The 16,248-nt window shown below is 45.1% G+C and overlaps 1 protein-coding gene across 2 annotated transcripts in view; it reads right to left on the bottom strand.

The window, feature by feature from the left end:
- Positions 1–930: 930 nt before the first annotated feature.
- prrc2c (proline-rich coiled-coil 2C) overlaps positions 931–16,248 on the bottom strand; it is a 31,557-nt gene continuing 16,239 nt past the window's right edge. For both annotated transcript variants that reach the window (XM_054789318.1, XM_054789320.1), the window contains exons 15-34: positions 13,724–16,180; positions 12,618–12,772; positions 10,532–10,686; positions 9,946–10,387; positions 9,782–9,867; positions 9,507–9,701; positions 7,396–7,653; positions 7,234–7,326; positions 7,003–7,104; positions 6,548–6,716; positions 6,248–6,460; positions 6,044–6,165; positions 5,754–5,908; positions 5,440–5,671; positions 5,253–5,363; positions 4,968–5,162; positions 4,795–4,895; positions 4,268–4,394; positions 2,279–2,524; positions 931–2,198 (exon numbers count right to left, since the gene is read on the bottom strand). In XM_054789318.1, coding sequence (XP_054645293.1) covers positions 1,965–2,198; positions 2,279–2,524; positions 4,268–4,394; positions 4,795–4,895; positions 4,968–5,162; positions 5,253–5,363; positions 5,440–5,671; positions 5,754–5,908; positions 6,044–6,165; positions 6,248–6,460; positions 6,548–6,716; positions 7,003–7,104; positions 7,234–7,326; positions 7,396–7,653; positions 9,507–9,701; positions 9,782–9,867; positions 9,946–10,387; positions 10,532–10,686; positions 12,618–12,772; positions 13,724–16,180 — 5,848 coding nt within the window. In that variant the 3' untranslated portion in view covers positions 931–1,964. The remainder of the gene's footprint in view (positions 2,199–2,278; positions 2,525–4,267; positions 4,395–4,794; positions 4,896–4,967; positions 5,163–5,252; positions 5,364–5,439; positions 5,672–5,753; positions 5,909–6,043; positions 6,166–6,247; positions 6,461–6,547; positions 6,717–7,002; positions 7,105–7,233; positions 7,327–7,395; positions 7,654–9,506; positions 9,702–9,781; positions 9,868–9,945; positions 10,388–10,531; positions 10,687–12,617; positions 12,773–13,723; positions 16,181–16,248) is intronic.

Raw genomic sequence — 16,248 nt, 5'->3', positions numbered from 1 at the left:
CCAGGTATCGCGGTGCGTTCTGGGAGTTGTAGTATACCGGTACCTTTTGTGTTAAACATGAGCATAATTACCTGTATGGCACGATTTCGTGTGCGTTTTTGATTTTGCAATTATAGACTTGCTTAAGGGGGTCTTAAAAATACTGTATTTTGCGATATTTGAAAAATAAAATCACCTCCTGAGGCAAAAAGCTAGCATAAGCAAAAAAAAAAAAAAAAAAAAAAAAAAAAAAAGTACCGTTACTGCTATTACATTTTGCCCTCTACTAGTAGGGACATTCTAGTAGTCCCATTTTTCTTTTCAGTTCACTTATTTAAAAACAAACTTAACTTTTGAGCATATTTAAATTGATTACTCTATATATTTACTTGAATAAAACATCAAGCTAAATGTAATTCATTTTTAACGTTAGGACGCTTTCCACCTCTAGTAATACATTATACACACACACACACACACACACACACACACACACACACACACACACACACACACACACACACACACACACACAGTACTACTAAAATTAGCCCTAATATTGTGGTCAGTATGCATCATCGGTATCTTTGAGGATATACAACTGTTGCATTGTCACCTTGTGGTCAAACGCAGCAATTACAGTAAGTAAACAGCACACACGAAAGGCATCTGAACAGTATATTATTTTTTATTAGTTTCTGTAACCAAACCAAGAGAATGTAAATAAGACCGTACATATTTTAATACAGCGATGTAACCCCTGTACAAGTACAACAACAACAAAAAAAGAGAAATCACCAACCCTCCCTCCCCTCATCCATCCTCCAAAAGCAAAGAACTCCACTTCAGAAAACTAACTGAAGGAGCCATCAAAAGCCAAACGATGAGAGTATGGTCGGTTGGTTGTTTGGGAGGCAGCAGTGAAGATAGGAAACAGCACTGATTGCTCTCATCAGTAATACAAAAAAAAAAAAAAACAGGAAGTGTCCATCTGCCCATACATGCTGCATAATTCACATTTCACCTCCTTCGAAGTCTTGTTTTTGTTGTTGTGAGGGTTCAACGCCACGTCTATCGTGTCAACAAACAGCCCTGACATGGCTGACTGTCTCAAATCCAGCTTAGGGCACTGAAATCAAACACGAGTAGCAGGTCGGGCTGCTTAACTGAAAGTGTGTATGTGTGTGTGAGAGTTCAATCATCAACAAGCCATCCTAAAAGGCTACGACGTCATCCCTGCGCTTTTTAACCTTTGGCTAAATATACGGGAGTGTCCAGCGTGCCTCTCCCCCCTTTACAAATGCATCTCACACACAGATTCACACACGCACAGGCAAGGAGACGAGAAAGAGGGAGAGTGAGAGAGAGCGGAAGGCAGGAGCAAATGCTCACTGAAATGACAGATCAACCTCTGTGATTCAAATAAACTGCTGCACTTTTCACATAAAAAAGAAAAAAAGATGGATTTCACGTTGTGTAGCCTGAGCCTGACGGGGCTTTGTGGGAGGGGATGTGTGTGTGTGTGTGTGTGTGTGTGTGTGTGTGTGTGTGTGTGCGAGAAACCGTCAAGTGAAAGCGCACAAATCTCTGGATTAGTTAAACCGTTTCTCTTCCACAAGATTGTTTGTACTACAAAAAAACAAAAGCAGATTGATTCTTTCGTGAACTAAACAGGTCCAAAGTGGTCCTATTTAGGCAAAAAATGTTTAAAAAGAAAGGAGTTCAACTCAAAAGAGCTATAAAAAAAAAAAAAAAAAAAAAAAAAACTCAGCAGCAAATCTCATTGATTCTTTTGTCATCTACTGTCACAGTAGATCTATGGAGCAATTTGAGCAGCCATTTCTGAAAAAGAGCAAACAAATCCGAGTCAAACAGTCACACCTCCATATGGGACACCGCCCTGATCCGGCTCTCGTTCCTCCCCCACATACACAAGCACACACAAAGAGGTGGTGACAGAGTGGCTGGATTCTCCCGTCTGTTCTCTACTTGCCCTCCTCTGGCTTGATGGCCTGCGGTTTGATGGGCCCGGTCCGTATGGGCTTTGCCGAGGAGACGGGCGGCTTGTCTGCATCGGGACGCTCACTTCCCATTTGGTGGTTGGACGCTGGGACATCCAGCGGGGGCTTAACTCCCTTGCTGGCTTGTGGAGTCTTGAGCTGCTGTTGCTCCGAGAAGAACTTGTGAGTGGACTGCAGAACCTCGGCCCGCTGTTTAGCCTACAGGAGGAAGTAGAACAGCGGATCAGCAACAGATCAAAAATTGTGACATCATGTGATTAGTAAAGACGCCCTTTAACCTTTAGGTCCTGCTCAGCTTTCAGGGCGGCCTGCATTCCTCTAGGAGCCAGAGGAGGGCCACCGGGCCCTCGGGGAGGGTGTTGGCTGTGCTGCGAGTGTTGCTGAGGTCTGGGATGGGGCACCAGGCCGCCGCCCACGTTGGCAGTCATCGGAGGCCCCATGGCTGACCGCTGGACCCCTCCGGTAAAGGAGTTGGCGTGAGGTGCTCTCACCAGGGGGGACACCAAGTTGGGTTGGGACAGCATCTGAACACATACAAGGCCTTCATATACAACCCCTGGCAAAAATTATTGAATCACCAGTCTTGGAGGATGTTCATTCAGTTGTTTAAATTTGTAGAAAAAAAGCTGATCACAGACATGACACAAAACTAAAGTCATTTCAAATGGCAACTTTCTGGCTTTAAGAAACACTAAAAGAAATCAAGAAAAAAAGATGTGGTAGTCAGTAACAGTTACTTTTTTAGACCAATCAGAGGGAAAAAATTACGGAATCACTCAATTCTGAGGAAAAAATTATGGAATCACCCTGTAAATTTCCATTCCCAAAACTAATATCTGCATCAGATTAGATCTGCTCGTTAGTCTGCAGTTAAACAGGAGTGCTCACACCTTGGAGAGCTGTTGCACCAAGTAGACTGACATGAATCATGGCTCCAACACAAGAGATGTCAATTGAAACAAAGGAGAGGATTATCAAACCTCTTAAAGAAGGTAAATCATCACGAAATGTTGCAAAAGATGTTGGTTGTTCACAGTCAGCTGTGTCTAAAATCTGGACCAAGTACAAACAACATGGGAAGGTTGTTAAAGGCAAGCATGCTGGTAGACCAAAGAAGACATCAAAGCATCAAGACAGAAAACTTAAAGCAATATGTCTTGAAAACAGAAAATGCACAGCAAAACAAATGAACAAATGGGAGGAAGTGGCTTTACCTGACATGCAATCCCATATCATCAATGACTGTGGAAATTGACATGTTTTCTTCAGGCAGTCGTCTTCATAAATCTCATTGGAACGGCACCAAACAAAAGTTCCAGCATCATCACCTTGCCCAATGCAGATTCGCAATTCATCACTGAATATGACTTTCATCCAGTCATCCACAGTCCACGATTGCTTTTCCTTAGCCCATTGTAACCTTGTTTTTTTCTGTTTAGGTGTTAATGATGGCTTTCGTTTAGCTTTCCTGGATGTAAATCCCATTTCCTTTAGGCGGTTTCTTACAGTTCGGTCACAGACGTTGACTCCAGTTTCCTCCCATTTGTTCCTCATTTGTTTTGCTGTGCATTTTCTGTTTTCAAGACATATTGCTTTGTTTTCTGTCTTGACGCTTTGATGTCTTCCTTGGTCTACCAGTATGCTTGCCTTTAACAACCTTCCCATGTTGTTTGTACTTGGTCCAGATTTTAGACACAGCTGACTGTGAACAACCAACATCTTTTGCAACATTGCGTGATGATTTACCTTCTTTAAGAAGTTTGATAATCAAACTTTTTGTAAAAAAAATTGGCAAAAGCAATCAGAGAAAGTTGGAGCCAGATTGATGAAGAGTACCGTTTGTCACTCATTAAGTCCATGCCTCTGAGACTGCGAGCTGTTATAAAAGCCAGAGGTGGTGCAACAAAGTACTAGTGGTGTGTTTGAAGTATTCTTTTGTTGTTGTTGTTTTTCATGATTCCATAATTTTTTCCTCAGAATTGAGTGATTCCATAATTTTTTCCCTCTGATTGGTCTACAAAAGTAACTGTTACTGACTACCACATCTTTTGTTCTTGATTTCTTTTAATGTTTCTTAAAGCCAGAAAGTTGCCATTTGAAATGACTTTAGTTTTGTGTCATGTCTGTGATCAGCTTTTTTTCTACAAATTTAAACAACTGAATGAACATCCTCCGAGACTGGTGATTCCATAATTTTTGCCAGGGGTTGTAGAAAGAGCTCCTGGTCATGTTGACAAGGTGTTATCGGGTTCAGAGGGCCTCCTCACCTGTGGGTTGAACTGTCCTGGGAAGTGCTGAGTCATTCTCATGCTGCCAGAGTTGGGTTGAAACTGCTTCTGGTACAACATGCTGTTCATCTTTGCAGACTGGCTGCTGGGGGAGGTGGAGCTTGCCCTGCACGCACAATCACAACTCACTCCATACATACCCCGTTTCATCCACTGACCATTAAGGATTGTGTTTTTCCTTTTAATAAGGTCAGTGAGCAGCATACCATGCACTGTCTGGAAGGAGGTACATATTACTTCACACTTAAAATTACACCTATCCATGAATGAAGCCAGCTAGTTTAGCTCATTTACCCTTTCCACAGTTAGATGATGTGACACTAGCACAGCACATTTGGGATGAAAATAAACAGGGGCTGTCTACACTTTTTCACAGAAGGCCGCATACAGAAAAGTTAGCTGACAAAAAATTGTTCTCATGTTTTGTATGTGCCGCGGGCCAAAAAAACACCAAAAACATTTGGCCGTGGGGTGCAAATAAACCCGTTATATTTAGTGGAGCTTACCTGTACGGGCTAGATGTGGGCGTCGTGCTCCTAGCACTGACTGGAGGCGTTCCGGGCTTCACGTCCATCCCACCACCAAAGAGTTTTAGATCCATGTCCATCTGCAACAACATACAAATCAAATCAGAGCTGCGCTTACGGAGAGACACAGTTCTGCACCACACAGACAGCACCTTGCTGGTGGGAGGCTGCATCATGCTGTGGTTGGGACCCATGAGACCTCGGTACGGCTGGGAGACAGGAGGCTGTCGGTTGATGTTGGGTGGCTGCGCCTGGGGTGGGGTGGGAGGCATCGCCAGGAGGGGCTGACCTCCACCCGAGCCGAAGTTGGCCAGTGAGAGTTGGGAACCTGGCAGGGGGACCGTCACCTAGAAACACACACACACGTTTCGATGACGCAACTATGCATCACAGTAAATGTGTTGCTTTTACTTGTTAATATTTTCTTCCTTCCTTACCTGTTGCATTGCAGACGAGGGAGACTGGGTGTTGCTGTAGTAACTACTCTGGCCATGTTGCTGCACCTGCCCAGAGTACATGTTTGAATGCTGATTCATCCCCTGTCGAGCCTGAACAAAATACACGGACATCGTCATATAGCCAAAATGATTGAGAGTCGTACATTTAGCGTGAGCCGACCATTACCTGCAGCAGGTGGGTGTCAATGAGTTGGGAGCCCCCCATGCCAGAAGGCTGGTTGAGCTGTGGCTCAAACAGGATGGGGATGTGCTGTGTGGACGAGGGCTGCTGGTAGGCCAGACTGGACTGAGGCTTTCCTAGCTCGGGCGCCTGCACGCCGGGATAGCTGTGCAGGGAGGGCCCTGACAGCATCATGGACGGCTGTGACAGACTGCTCTGCATGAAAGCCTGCTGAGACCTGAGGTGACACAACATTCAAACATCCTTGGTGAGTGAGTTTAATCTGTTGAGACATTCTGTGGTAGTAAAATGAGTGGTACCTGTAAGGCTGCAGTGCGGAGCTGAACAGGTCCTGAGGCTGCGAGACTGGTGGGCCGGTGCCGAGCCCGAGCTGGGCCTGGTGTGTGTGTTGGTGCTGAGGCTGGCCTTGCAGGGGAGCGTATATTGGGATGGGAATCTGCTGCACTGCTGTTGGCTAAAGACAGAGTACTTTTTAGTAATAAGAACACTGTGGACCGGGACGTGATGAGTTGGTCCACATAGACAGAATGTCGACGTAAGCGAGTTCCACTGCATCATGCAGAGTGCTTTTGGCCTTGACTTTGCTTACCTGCGAGAGGCCTGGCTGGAAGCCTTGTTGCTGTGCCAAAGAGGGAGGAGCCAAGCGAGGGTGGGGGGTGCTGAAGAGATGGCTAGTGTCCATATAGAAGGCTGGAATCTGAGCTGCAGAACCTAGAGACAAAAAAAGCATTTCCAATTACCACAATCATCCATTCAGTCTCCAACAGCACTTTGTTATCAACGCTGTACTCACCTGCTGCAGACTGAGATACGTACACCTGTGGGGTCTGCTGCTGCTGAGGCAGCAGTGGGGGCACACAACCCAGCTGGGAAAAGCCACTGCTACTGCTGGACGAGGCCAGGCTTCCACCTTGCAGCTGCTGGGGCTTCACCTTGCAGATGTTGGGCGGATCAGAGGCGGTGGTGGTTTTGGTGCCGAGGGACGACGTCGTGTATGTGCCCGAACCTGCATGATGGGAGGTGAAATCACACACCACGAGTCTAACACAAACAGATCAGAGCTGTGTGAACAATTTGGATGGGGGTTACTTACCTGATAGCGAGGTGCTGGGTGTAACGGAAGCCACAGGGATCTGTGGCATGGACGCCGAGGAGAATGAGTATGAGGCTGCGCAGGATGTGATGGGGGAGGAGGAAGAGGTGACCGGGGAGTTCTTCTCCAAACTTGGCGAATTCTCCCACGCTTTGCGAGCCGATTCCATCTGACAAAATAACGGTGTTGCTTTTAATGCCAACACACATATATACAGCTCATATTGCATATTAGGAGTGGGCATAGTCTGCAATTGATTGTGTCTTGAGGCAATTAAAGCAAAATGGAGTGCTGTATTTTAAACCAGCAAAGGCGACACTGATCCAGTGCCAACTAGTCTGAAGATCAGCAGCTATAGGAGGTTGAGCTACATCCATACTACGGTAACGCTTCCAGGCAGCCTTATTCAGCTCAGTAAGATAATGCCATTGAAAGAAGAGTCAAAGTATGTGTACCTTTAGTGTTAGGTCAACAGTGGCTGGGGAGACTGTGCTGAGAGAAGAGCTCTGCTGCAGGGTCTCTCGTCGAGGAAGAGGCAGAGAGTGTGGTAGTGCCACCTAAAAGGTACGCCAAAAAAACAAAACAAAAAAAACAAACAAACAAAAAGCTACAATCATGTTGTACGATTGCTTTAATATATTACTACATTGGCAAAAACATGTATGCCAATCAAATAACATACTCACATTGGCTACCAGACTCTCTTCCATTTTATTGCTTCCCGTTGGAACACTATCTGCGAGAGAGGAGGAAGGGGTAGTGTAGTCTGTGACGGACTCCTGGAAAAGGAAAGATGCAAAGTCTCATACATGAATGAAGACTAGCATAGTACTTTGTATAAAACTTACTTTGGAGTTGCTGGTGTACTCTGCCGAGGGGACTGTGATCATGCCCTCAATATCTCCTCCCAGCTCGGGCACGGTGGCGTCACTGGCCGTAGGACTGGACTCTGCGGCCCTGCTGACACCTCCGCCCGGCACCCCTCCTTCCATCCCCTCACCTTCGCCTCCACGAGCATCTTTCGCCTTGCGGTTCTTCAGGTAGCGCTCCTTACCAATGGGACCTGGCTTGTACTCCTTCGTTTCCACCGGCTCCATGTCAGGGAGCTATGGTAAAGGATTAAAGGCATGTTAAAGTTTATAGTCTGTATGCAGTGGAACTTTATGTCGGTCCCACGTAAATGTCAACAACCAGTCTCTGTTGACCAACTCATCAAGGCCCAAGTCCAGTTATTCTCATTACTAAAACGTTCTCAATTAAGTTGATGTCGACATATATAGTTGACCGCTTTTGTCTACATGAAATTTGAGAGCGAAAGGGGGCATTTCTATGTAAAATTGGTCTGTTTAGAGTAGACGCCCCTACAACGTAAATAACCAGTTCCAAGAACCTTTATGTTGTAGGGTTTTTATGTTATACGAAGCGTAAAATACATGTAAATAGCCTAATCCGTTCCAAGATCTTCCCAAACTCACCCTTTGGCACTTTAAAATATTCAAAGTCCACCACATATGGTGGGAAAATATAAGAAAACGTTAGCATAAACATAGTACAGTAAAATTCCAATATAAAATAAGGTAATAAATAAGATTACTGTAAATGAATAAAACTGAAAAACAAAAACAATCCTACCGTTCAAGAGATATCTTAATCAGGAGCGCAAGTGGAGAGGAGGAGGAGGAGGAGGAGGAGGACTAGCGTGAGTCGAAACGCGACTCAAAGAGTCTAAGAGTCAGCTGGTCTCACAGACAAACGCGCACGCACTACACAATAATGCTGTGTGCAAAATTTTAATTTGTAACTTAATTGTTTAAATTAGTTTCAGGGCGACTACGAAGAGGAAGGCGTTTGAAGGGAGAAGCCTGTCTCGCACACAAACTCACGTACGTGCTGTATAACTGAGCCAATGAGATGAGAGCGTAGGCGGTACCCTGATAATCAGGCAGAGATGAGAGCGGAGGCGGTGACCCGAAAAACAGTCAATGAGAGCGTGATGCGTCAGAAGGCGTCACCAAGTGTTAGTCTGAACATGCACCGACATGAGGCATTAATAAAGTTGATTGAAAAAAAAAAGAGACTTGCACTGACTTGACGCTTTGTTATATGGAATTTCTTCTGTAATTTTTCATGTTGAGTGGAATTTATGTAAAAGGAGGTTTATGTTATGCGAGGTACTACTGTATTTATGTCGACATGTGTTGTAATGTCATCATTATCGCCAAGCAGCCTGAAACGACAAAACCATAAACAACATTATTCTCTACATTTTTTTAAACCAAATAAACCACAGTTATGATAGAGATGTATTTGATATATAATATGTAAATGTCTTTGTGATAGACAATTCCCCACAATTCAAAAATGATATATTTTAAATACAGAACAATTTGATGCAGTGTACAAACGATACGATTCGGTTCTACGGTTAATGTTTGTTGAAATCTTACATTATAAAATAAATGTTGCTGAATGAACATATTTTTCTTTGATCAATCCCACACTCAAAATGTCATACCAATAATAACATAATAATACAATAACGTATACAATAACGGCTTGAAAATCTTTCGAGGTGATTAGCTAGGCGATGACTAGTAAATAGCTGGCTATCGGCTGGCTAGCGACAATCCTTTCACCAGCAGCACAGCACAGTGTTGTTTAAGAGACACTGTCAACTGATTGCTTCTCTCGCGTTACCCGGTGCATGTCTCCACAATCGATTAATGTAAAGAATTATGACTATTATTATGATTATTATCGATACAGAAAGCTTCCACCGGGACATCCGGTCGCATCGGTTTATCGTTAACAACCGTAGTAAGTATGCAAAGTCACAAGTAAAATGGCTAGTTTCGGGTTTGGTTGTGTTGACAACCGCTTATGACAACATCAGTCAGTCTACGGGGAGTCGACATCTACGGTTTCCACTGTATTGCAAAAATTTGCATCACAGATTTACCTTCTGTGTTTTGATTGGTCCAGCGCGAGGTTGTTTTTGCCTCTGTTCTTTGGGAGCAGGGAGCTTGTTGTCGGTAGTGGTCTCTAGCAGAGCCGGCACACCATCACTGTCAGTGCTGCCAGCGGATGATGGTGCCCCAAACTGAATACTGTCAATTGCCAGTTCTACGCTGCCCTCTGCTCCAGGTTTACCACCCTAAAACGGAACAATACAGAATAGTCACCAGTGTACTTATCGGATTATCCATGAGGTAAGGAGGGGGCAGGTACACAAACCTCAGACGATACTGTGCCAGTAAAGGAGGTCAGTGGTTTGTTCCAGGCACTCACAGAAGGTGGCTGAGGAGGGCTGATTGGACCAACTGCAAGACATATTTAAGAAAAGATGTTTTGATTATTTCCATTCAGCCATCAAATTTAACAACAGTGACTCAACGTACGCTTCTTGACTTCGGGGAGGGTGGTGGGAACTGCTACTTTCTTTTCCCACAGTTCGGTACCCAGTGTGCCGTGCGTTTGTGCGGCTGCAGGGGGCAAACTCTTTGAAGTGAAGTCTACACTAGCTGGCGGGATGGAGGACGGCACCGTTACTTCCAGGGTTTGAGGGGAAGTGGCAGCTGGCTGGGTGGGGGCAAGGTGAGGATGCTGAGGGGCAGAAACGGCTGGCGGCTGTTGTTGGGTGTGCAGGGCTGGTGCTGATGGAGGCTGAGATTGTGAAGAAGTCTGATGTTGTTGCTGCTGCTGCTGCTGCTGCTGATGTTGCTGCTGCTGCTGCTGATGTTGCTGCTGCTGTTGCTGCGACGATTGCTTTTTAGCAAATCTTGGAGGCAGTTTTCCTCCTCCAACCCTGTTTTTGTCACCAGAGCCTTTTTTACCCCAAGTCTGAAAGCACAGTATCAAAAATACACATATCAATGTATCACAAATACACATATATATCTAACATGCAGAGCAATAAACCTGGTTGGCCGTAAAAGATGTTGGGATCCGAAGGACTGTTTAATGGTAATCTTTCTGTCCTCCTACCTGTGTGGTTTGCTCTTCCTTCTTCCGTTTCTCCTCATCTTGGAGCCGTTTCTGTTGCTTCCGAGAGACCACCTCTGTGAAGCCATCATCGTTGGTGCTGGACTGCGGGTCATCTGTAGTGGTGACCTCGGGGTGGTCGTCAATAATTACAACACCTACAATAAAGTGGGTGTTTAGAGGTTAGTTTTGTTTTCTTCTTTAAAGAGTGATGTCAGAAAGTGTGCCATTGTAAAACACTAGGGGTGTCACAAGATCTCGCGACATTAAAACGTGACAATATTTCTCGTTTAGAGAAAATCTGTCTTGCGGGGAGAGGAGGGCAGCCAGACATCTATCAGACTGAACTAAAGCATCACTGCTATGAAAAATATGGAAGTGGCAGTAGTCAAAGCAGGATTCAAACTCCACATAAAGTGCTTTACGCACACTGCACACCTTGCAATCCTACCTGCATTCTGCATTCCCAGCGTCGCTCATAACACGTGACGTTTTTTTCCCTGTCCGAGTTCAACAGCTGTCGCTGTGTTCAGGGTTTCCGCCACATGTAATTGATTGTGGTGGTGCACACCTTAAAAATGAGTTGTTCTTTCTAACTTGAAAACAATGTTAAGTAATATATTGTATAAATGGATATACTGTATATTTTATATAGACACATATATAGCTTATTAATTACGCACATATTGACCAAAATTTCGTTGAAAACAGCTTAACATATAAAAATGTTTCACGGCACTTTATTTTGTTAAACATTCACTGGAATCAACTGTCTGCCTTGTTGTCTTATGTTGATGTACACTTTGTTCCTTATTATTGTGAGAATGGAAAATAGTCCGTAAAATGTGTAGTCAATTGACGACAGCTCGTCACAGGCTAAGCCAGTGTGTGATTGCTCATGTTTCAATCTCATTTCCACTTTCTGGCACCTTTGTTTACACATTTTGCCAGGCTAGAGAGGGAGTTAGCTAGCTCGTTTTTGTCCCATGGGCAAGCTACAGGTGCCTTTCACGTTCATACCAACTTACTTTTTGAAAGTGTCACTTAATCTTGCTCCCTTGTTATCATAGTAAAACTTATGGCTTGTCTTCAAAACACTAGTTGTGTGTCTAAATTGTTCAACATAAACACGTTGTGTATCCAGCTTTAAGATAGTGACGCTGTCTCCAACAGGTAGCTCGTAAGCTAGCAGTAGTTCACCAGCTGATGAGTAGTTAACCAATGAATATTTGCTTCACCTCTTAGTATTTATTAGAAGTGTTCTAGTCAAACATGATGTCTGTATTTAATGACAAATGAGCACACCGAGTGAAGATGTGCTTTATAAATAAATTACAATTTAAATGTTGGCAGTCACATAAAATAGCTCACGTCTTTACGTCTTTCTTTTTGTCAAAGCAGATTTAATAAGTTGGATACACCTGTGCTCAATTATACTGTTTATTTCTATAACAAAAAGAGTTAAATTGTTATTTTATTTTGTTAAGTGTTATTTTGAAGTAAAAAAAACCAACAAAAACTGAACAATTCATTTCCCATGTATCGTGGCTTTTTACTTTTATCAAAACATGTGATAGTAGAGTCAAAGTTGGACCTACTTCTTGGTACAGCATTCTAAGCATCATGGGAACTGTAGTCCTTTTTAGCGTAAACATAAAAGGTAATGCGCCTCAATCAATTTTACATAACTACACATATCAACATAAATGATTAGTAGTAGCAGCTCCAACTACCGTCATTATTTTAATTTCTATGAAAAAAATTTACATTTAAATTTACATTTACAAATTTACATTTTTACAATTTTTGGAACTTTTATAGATTTTGAACAGTTAAAAACATCATTTAGTTAATGCATGCAAAGTTATACGATATTTCAAAATGTGCCTGCATTGTTTTGTGACTTAGTTAAATAATAATTTTAAAAAACAGTCTTTGTCCAGTCCTATATTTTGTCACTGAAGTTAAAAAATAAAAAATAAAATAATGGTAAAATATTGTCTCATCCTGTTCTTGTGAAGCCAGTATCAAGTATCATTTCATAAGCGAGTGTATCATTACACCCCTATAAAACACAAAGTTGACTTACTGGCATAGTTGTTGAGATCAAACTGAGACAGAGCATTCTCTTTGGGCTTCTTGACAGCCAGCTTGGTGTCATCTTTGCGTCGTGCAGACTGATCTTTGGCAGGCCTCTGAGCTCCTCCAGCAATTGGTGTCTCAGAGTTTTGCTGAGAGGCAGGGCTGAGAATTTTTAAAGGAAAAAAATAAGGCATTTCCATTAGAGCTTATGTCAAACCATAAACCAGATTTCTTAGACTGCCATCTTCAAACAAAGCATAAATTATGCCGAGATAAAAGTGATGGCAAATGTTCAATTTTCATTTCATTTGTCATTTATATGTATTTTGCATTGTTTTCTGCATGTAAAAGTACACTTATTCTCTATAAAATGTTTTGTTTTTGAAGCAACAGTGACTTACCTCCCACTTTGTTCGGTGAGCGGAGATCTGGTTGGACTTCGGTGGAAGAACGTAGTTCCGGTTAGTTGCTGGGGTCACTTAAGTAAAGAGTTTGGCTTCTCAAAACAATATACGTTAAAAAAAGTAATACGTTTGCATCACAAAACAATTGCTAACAAAAAAGTCAGACCTCTCAGTCACTTGGCGTTATTTCCTTTCCGTTTGTATCACTATACGCGCTTGCCTGTCCATTGTTGTGTGTGTTCCAGTGTTAAATACGCGGATGTAACACACACACACACACAAAACAATGGACAGACGAGAGCGCATAGTGATACAAACGGAAAGGAAATAACGCTGAGTGACTGAGAGGTCTGACTTTTTTGTTAGCAATTGTTTTGTGATGCAATCGTATTACTCTTTTGAACGCATACTGTTTTGAGAAGCCAAACTCCTTAAGTGATTCCAACAACTAACTGGAACTACGTTCCTCTTCAATGAAATCCAAATAGAACTCGGCTCACGGAACAAAGTGGGGGGTAAGTCACTATTGATACACTACACTGCTGATGGGGATGCCATACAACTGTCAAAAAATGTGAACTATCCCTATAATATGTTATTTTTATTCCATTTTCGTACGTTTCGGTTTTGGGTAGATCTTTCAAATGGATTAATGATGTTAACAGGTACCACTGTATTTTTAAGAAATGCATGTTCACTGTAAACTCACCCTTTACGGCCACCTTTGGCTCCTCCCCTCCTCTCCCCCTTCGCACCGGCGTAGCTGCGACCCGGTTTGGCCCCACTGTTGCCTCTGCGATTCTGCCTCTCTATAGGCCTCTGGCTTGAGAAACTCCTCTTGCCTGCAGCGACTCCCTCGCGCTTTGGGGAGACCACTCCTTCAGGTGGGCTTTTGTTGGGTGTCAGAGACCCCTGAGGGGGTGCGAGCACCGGGGTGGAGGCAGTGGCTGCTTCACTGTTAGCAGTTTGTGCTCCCCGCCTCTCTTCGCGCTCTCTCCTTTCATTGAAGTCGCTGCTCTCTGAGGCCGTCTCCCATTCCTCGTTAGCTTGATCCGATGAGTTTTGGTTGGACAAATCGGGGGACTTGGTGCCGACCGCAGTGACGGTGGGGCTGCTTGTCTCGGAAAAGTGTGCTTCAAGAGGAGAGGGGAGGCTTGGTGCAGGTGCTGCTGCTTCAGAAGAAACAGTCACAGGGGTTCCTGGTGCTCTCGACAAAGTTGGTGAGACAGATACCGGTGCAGACATGGAGACAGCAGCAGTAGCAGGAGCAGGTACAGGAGGTAGAGGGACAGCGGGACTCGGGACCGGATCTCCGCTTGCTAGAACTGCAGCCTCTCGTTCCTTTAGCCGCCGAAAGCGTGGGGGCTTATCCTGCCTGGGAGGTCTTGCTGGTCTGGACCGGCGGGGTCTCTCTCTGCTGCTCTGAGGGGCAACGTCCATAAATTTCTTGCAGTCAGATCTGGGTGGCCGTCGCTCAGACGGCGGATGATCATATCGTGATGTGGACTCCATGTCCTCGGGTCTGAAGGTCTCCATCGGCTTAGAAGGCCACTGAGAGGAGGAGTCTCTGGCTGCTGGCCTTCTAAGAGGGGCGGAGCGAGGGCCTCCTCGTTCCCTAGCTCCACCTCGTCTGCTATACAAGCCACCTCTTCCTCGGCGAGAAGGCTCTCCTTTAGGAAGAAACCCTGGTTTGGGTCTGTCATCATCCATTCTTGAGCCCATCTTTTCAGCCATGTGAGGAGGTCCAAAGCCTGGCTTGTGCAGGCCTGATCGGCCCTCACCAGGGAGCTCACGTCTAAGTGGACGACTAGGTTTGGTGCTAGGCTCACGATCTGAAGGTCCTGTATCACTTGCAGACTCCCTACCACCCTCACTTTCAGAATCAGTGTCCGAGCCACGACGGCGCCTACGTTTTGGTATAACCTCGAAGTCGGAGCTCTCGCTGCGCGTCTCACTTTCCTCCCTGTTCCGGAAGGCTGCAGCTGCACCAGAAGGTAAATCTGAGCGGGGTCGAGGTTCTCGGTGAGGGTACTCCCTGCTTCGGCCACGACCACCCCTGCCTCGCCCGCTGTATGTCCCACGGAAGCTCCGGCCTCTGGAGTAATACTCGCCACGACCTCGACCTTTGAAGTTCGAGTCAATAGGCCACTCCCTCTCTCGATCCTTGTCCATTTCTTTGTCCCTCTCACGGTCCCGCTCCCTGTCTTCTCTTCGGTAGGTGCGCAGAGGAAGATTTGACTCTTTTCTGAAGGGCAGTTTGGGCTCTGAGTGTTTGTCGGTGCTGGGTGGTTTGTCAGCTTTCTCTTCCTGTGAGGAAGAAGTGGGAGCGCCGGAGGAAGTTTGGGACTCTCTGGCTTTGGGGAGGCTAGCTGGAGTTTCCTCAGCCTCAGCAGCTTCTTTCTTGGCTTCACCTTGTGGTCTGGAGCCTTCAGATGCAGATGAAGCAGCAGCGGCGGCGATGGCAGCGGCAGTCACAGTTGGAGCTTTGGAGGACTGGTCCTTTTTGGTCCTGTCACCCCTTTCTCCTCTCTCGTGACGCTTCTCCCTCTCTTCTCTTTGCTCTCGTTCTTCTTTCATGTCTCTTAGAACAGGCTTCTTTATTGGACCAGATCTGCGGAGGGGTCTCTCCCCACCGGGTCCTTCTCTGCGACCAAGGCCGGATCTTCCACCCCAGCGCAGATCAGTCTTCTGTTTACTAGGAGTGGGTAGAGGCAACTTCTCTTGTTTGTGTAGTCCGTCGGCGGGTGGCGTGGCCCTGTTGCTGGTCACTGCGATCTGTGGGTACAGTTCGTTCTGAGGCTTATCATCGGCCCTGTCAACGGTGTCCTGCAGCTCTAGTGCTTTGTTTCCCAATGGTAGCCCATCAAACCTGGGCTCATCCAGCTTAAGGGAGTGGCAGGAACCCTGGGAGACACTTCTCTGCAGCATAGCTTTGCCCAATGCTTCTACTTCTTCCCCACTTGGTAGACCCGCTTCATCAGGGTCGAAGCCTGAGGTGACAGGAATCCGGTCTATAGGTCCAGGCACATCATCTGGGCCCTGTGAAAAGGTTGGTATGGGCTCAGGGGTGTCCCTAAAGAAGTTACTTTTACGGGAGTCCAATGCACTGTGTTCCTGGGGATACATTGTTGGGAGACCCCTGTCCAGATCTAAACCAGATTCCATCCTAATGAGAGAGAATAAAATGCTGTTAGACATATGGAATTTGCAAAACATATGCACCATTGCTTGTGC

The sequence above is a fragment of the Dunckerocampus dactyliophorus genome, chromosome 10, assembly GCF_027744805.1.
Source record: "Dunckerocampus dactyliophorus isolate RoL2022-P2 chromosome 10, RoL_Ddac_1.1, whole genome shotgun sequence".
In the NCBI taxonomy this organism is placed as follows: Eukaryota; Metazoa; Chordata; class Actinopteri; order Syngnathiformes; family Syngnathidae; genus Dunckerocampus; species Dunckerocampus dactyliophorus.
Note: the sequence above shows the minus strand (reverse complement) of the source record. Positions and strands in the feature narration are given on the sequence as shown.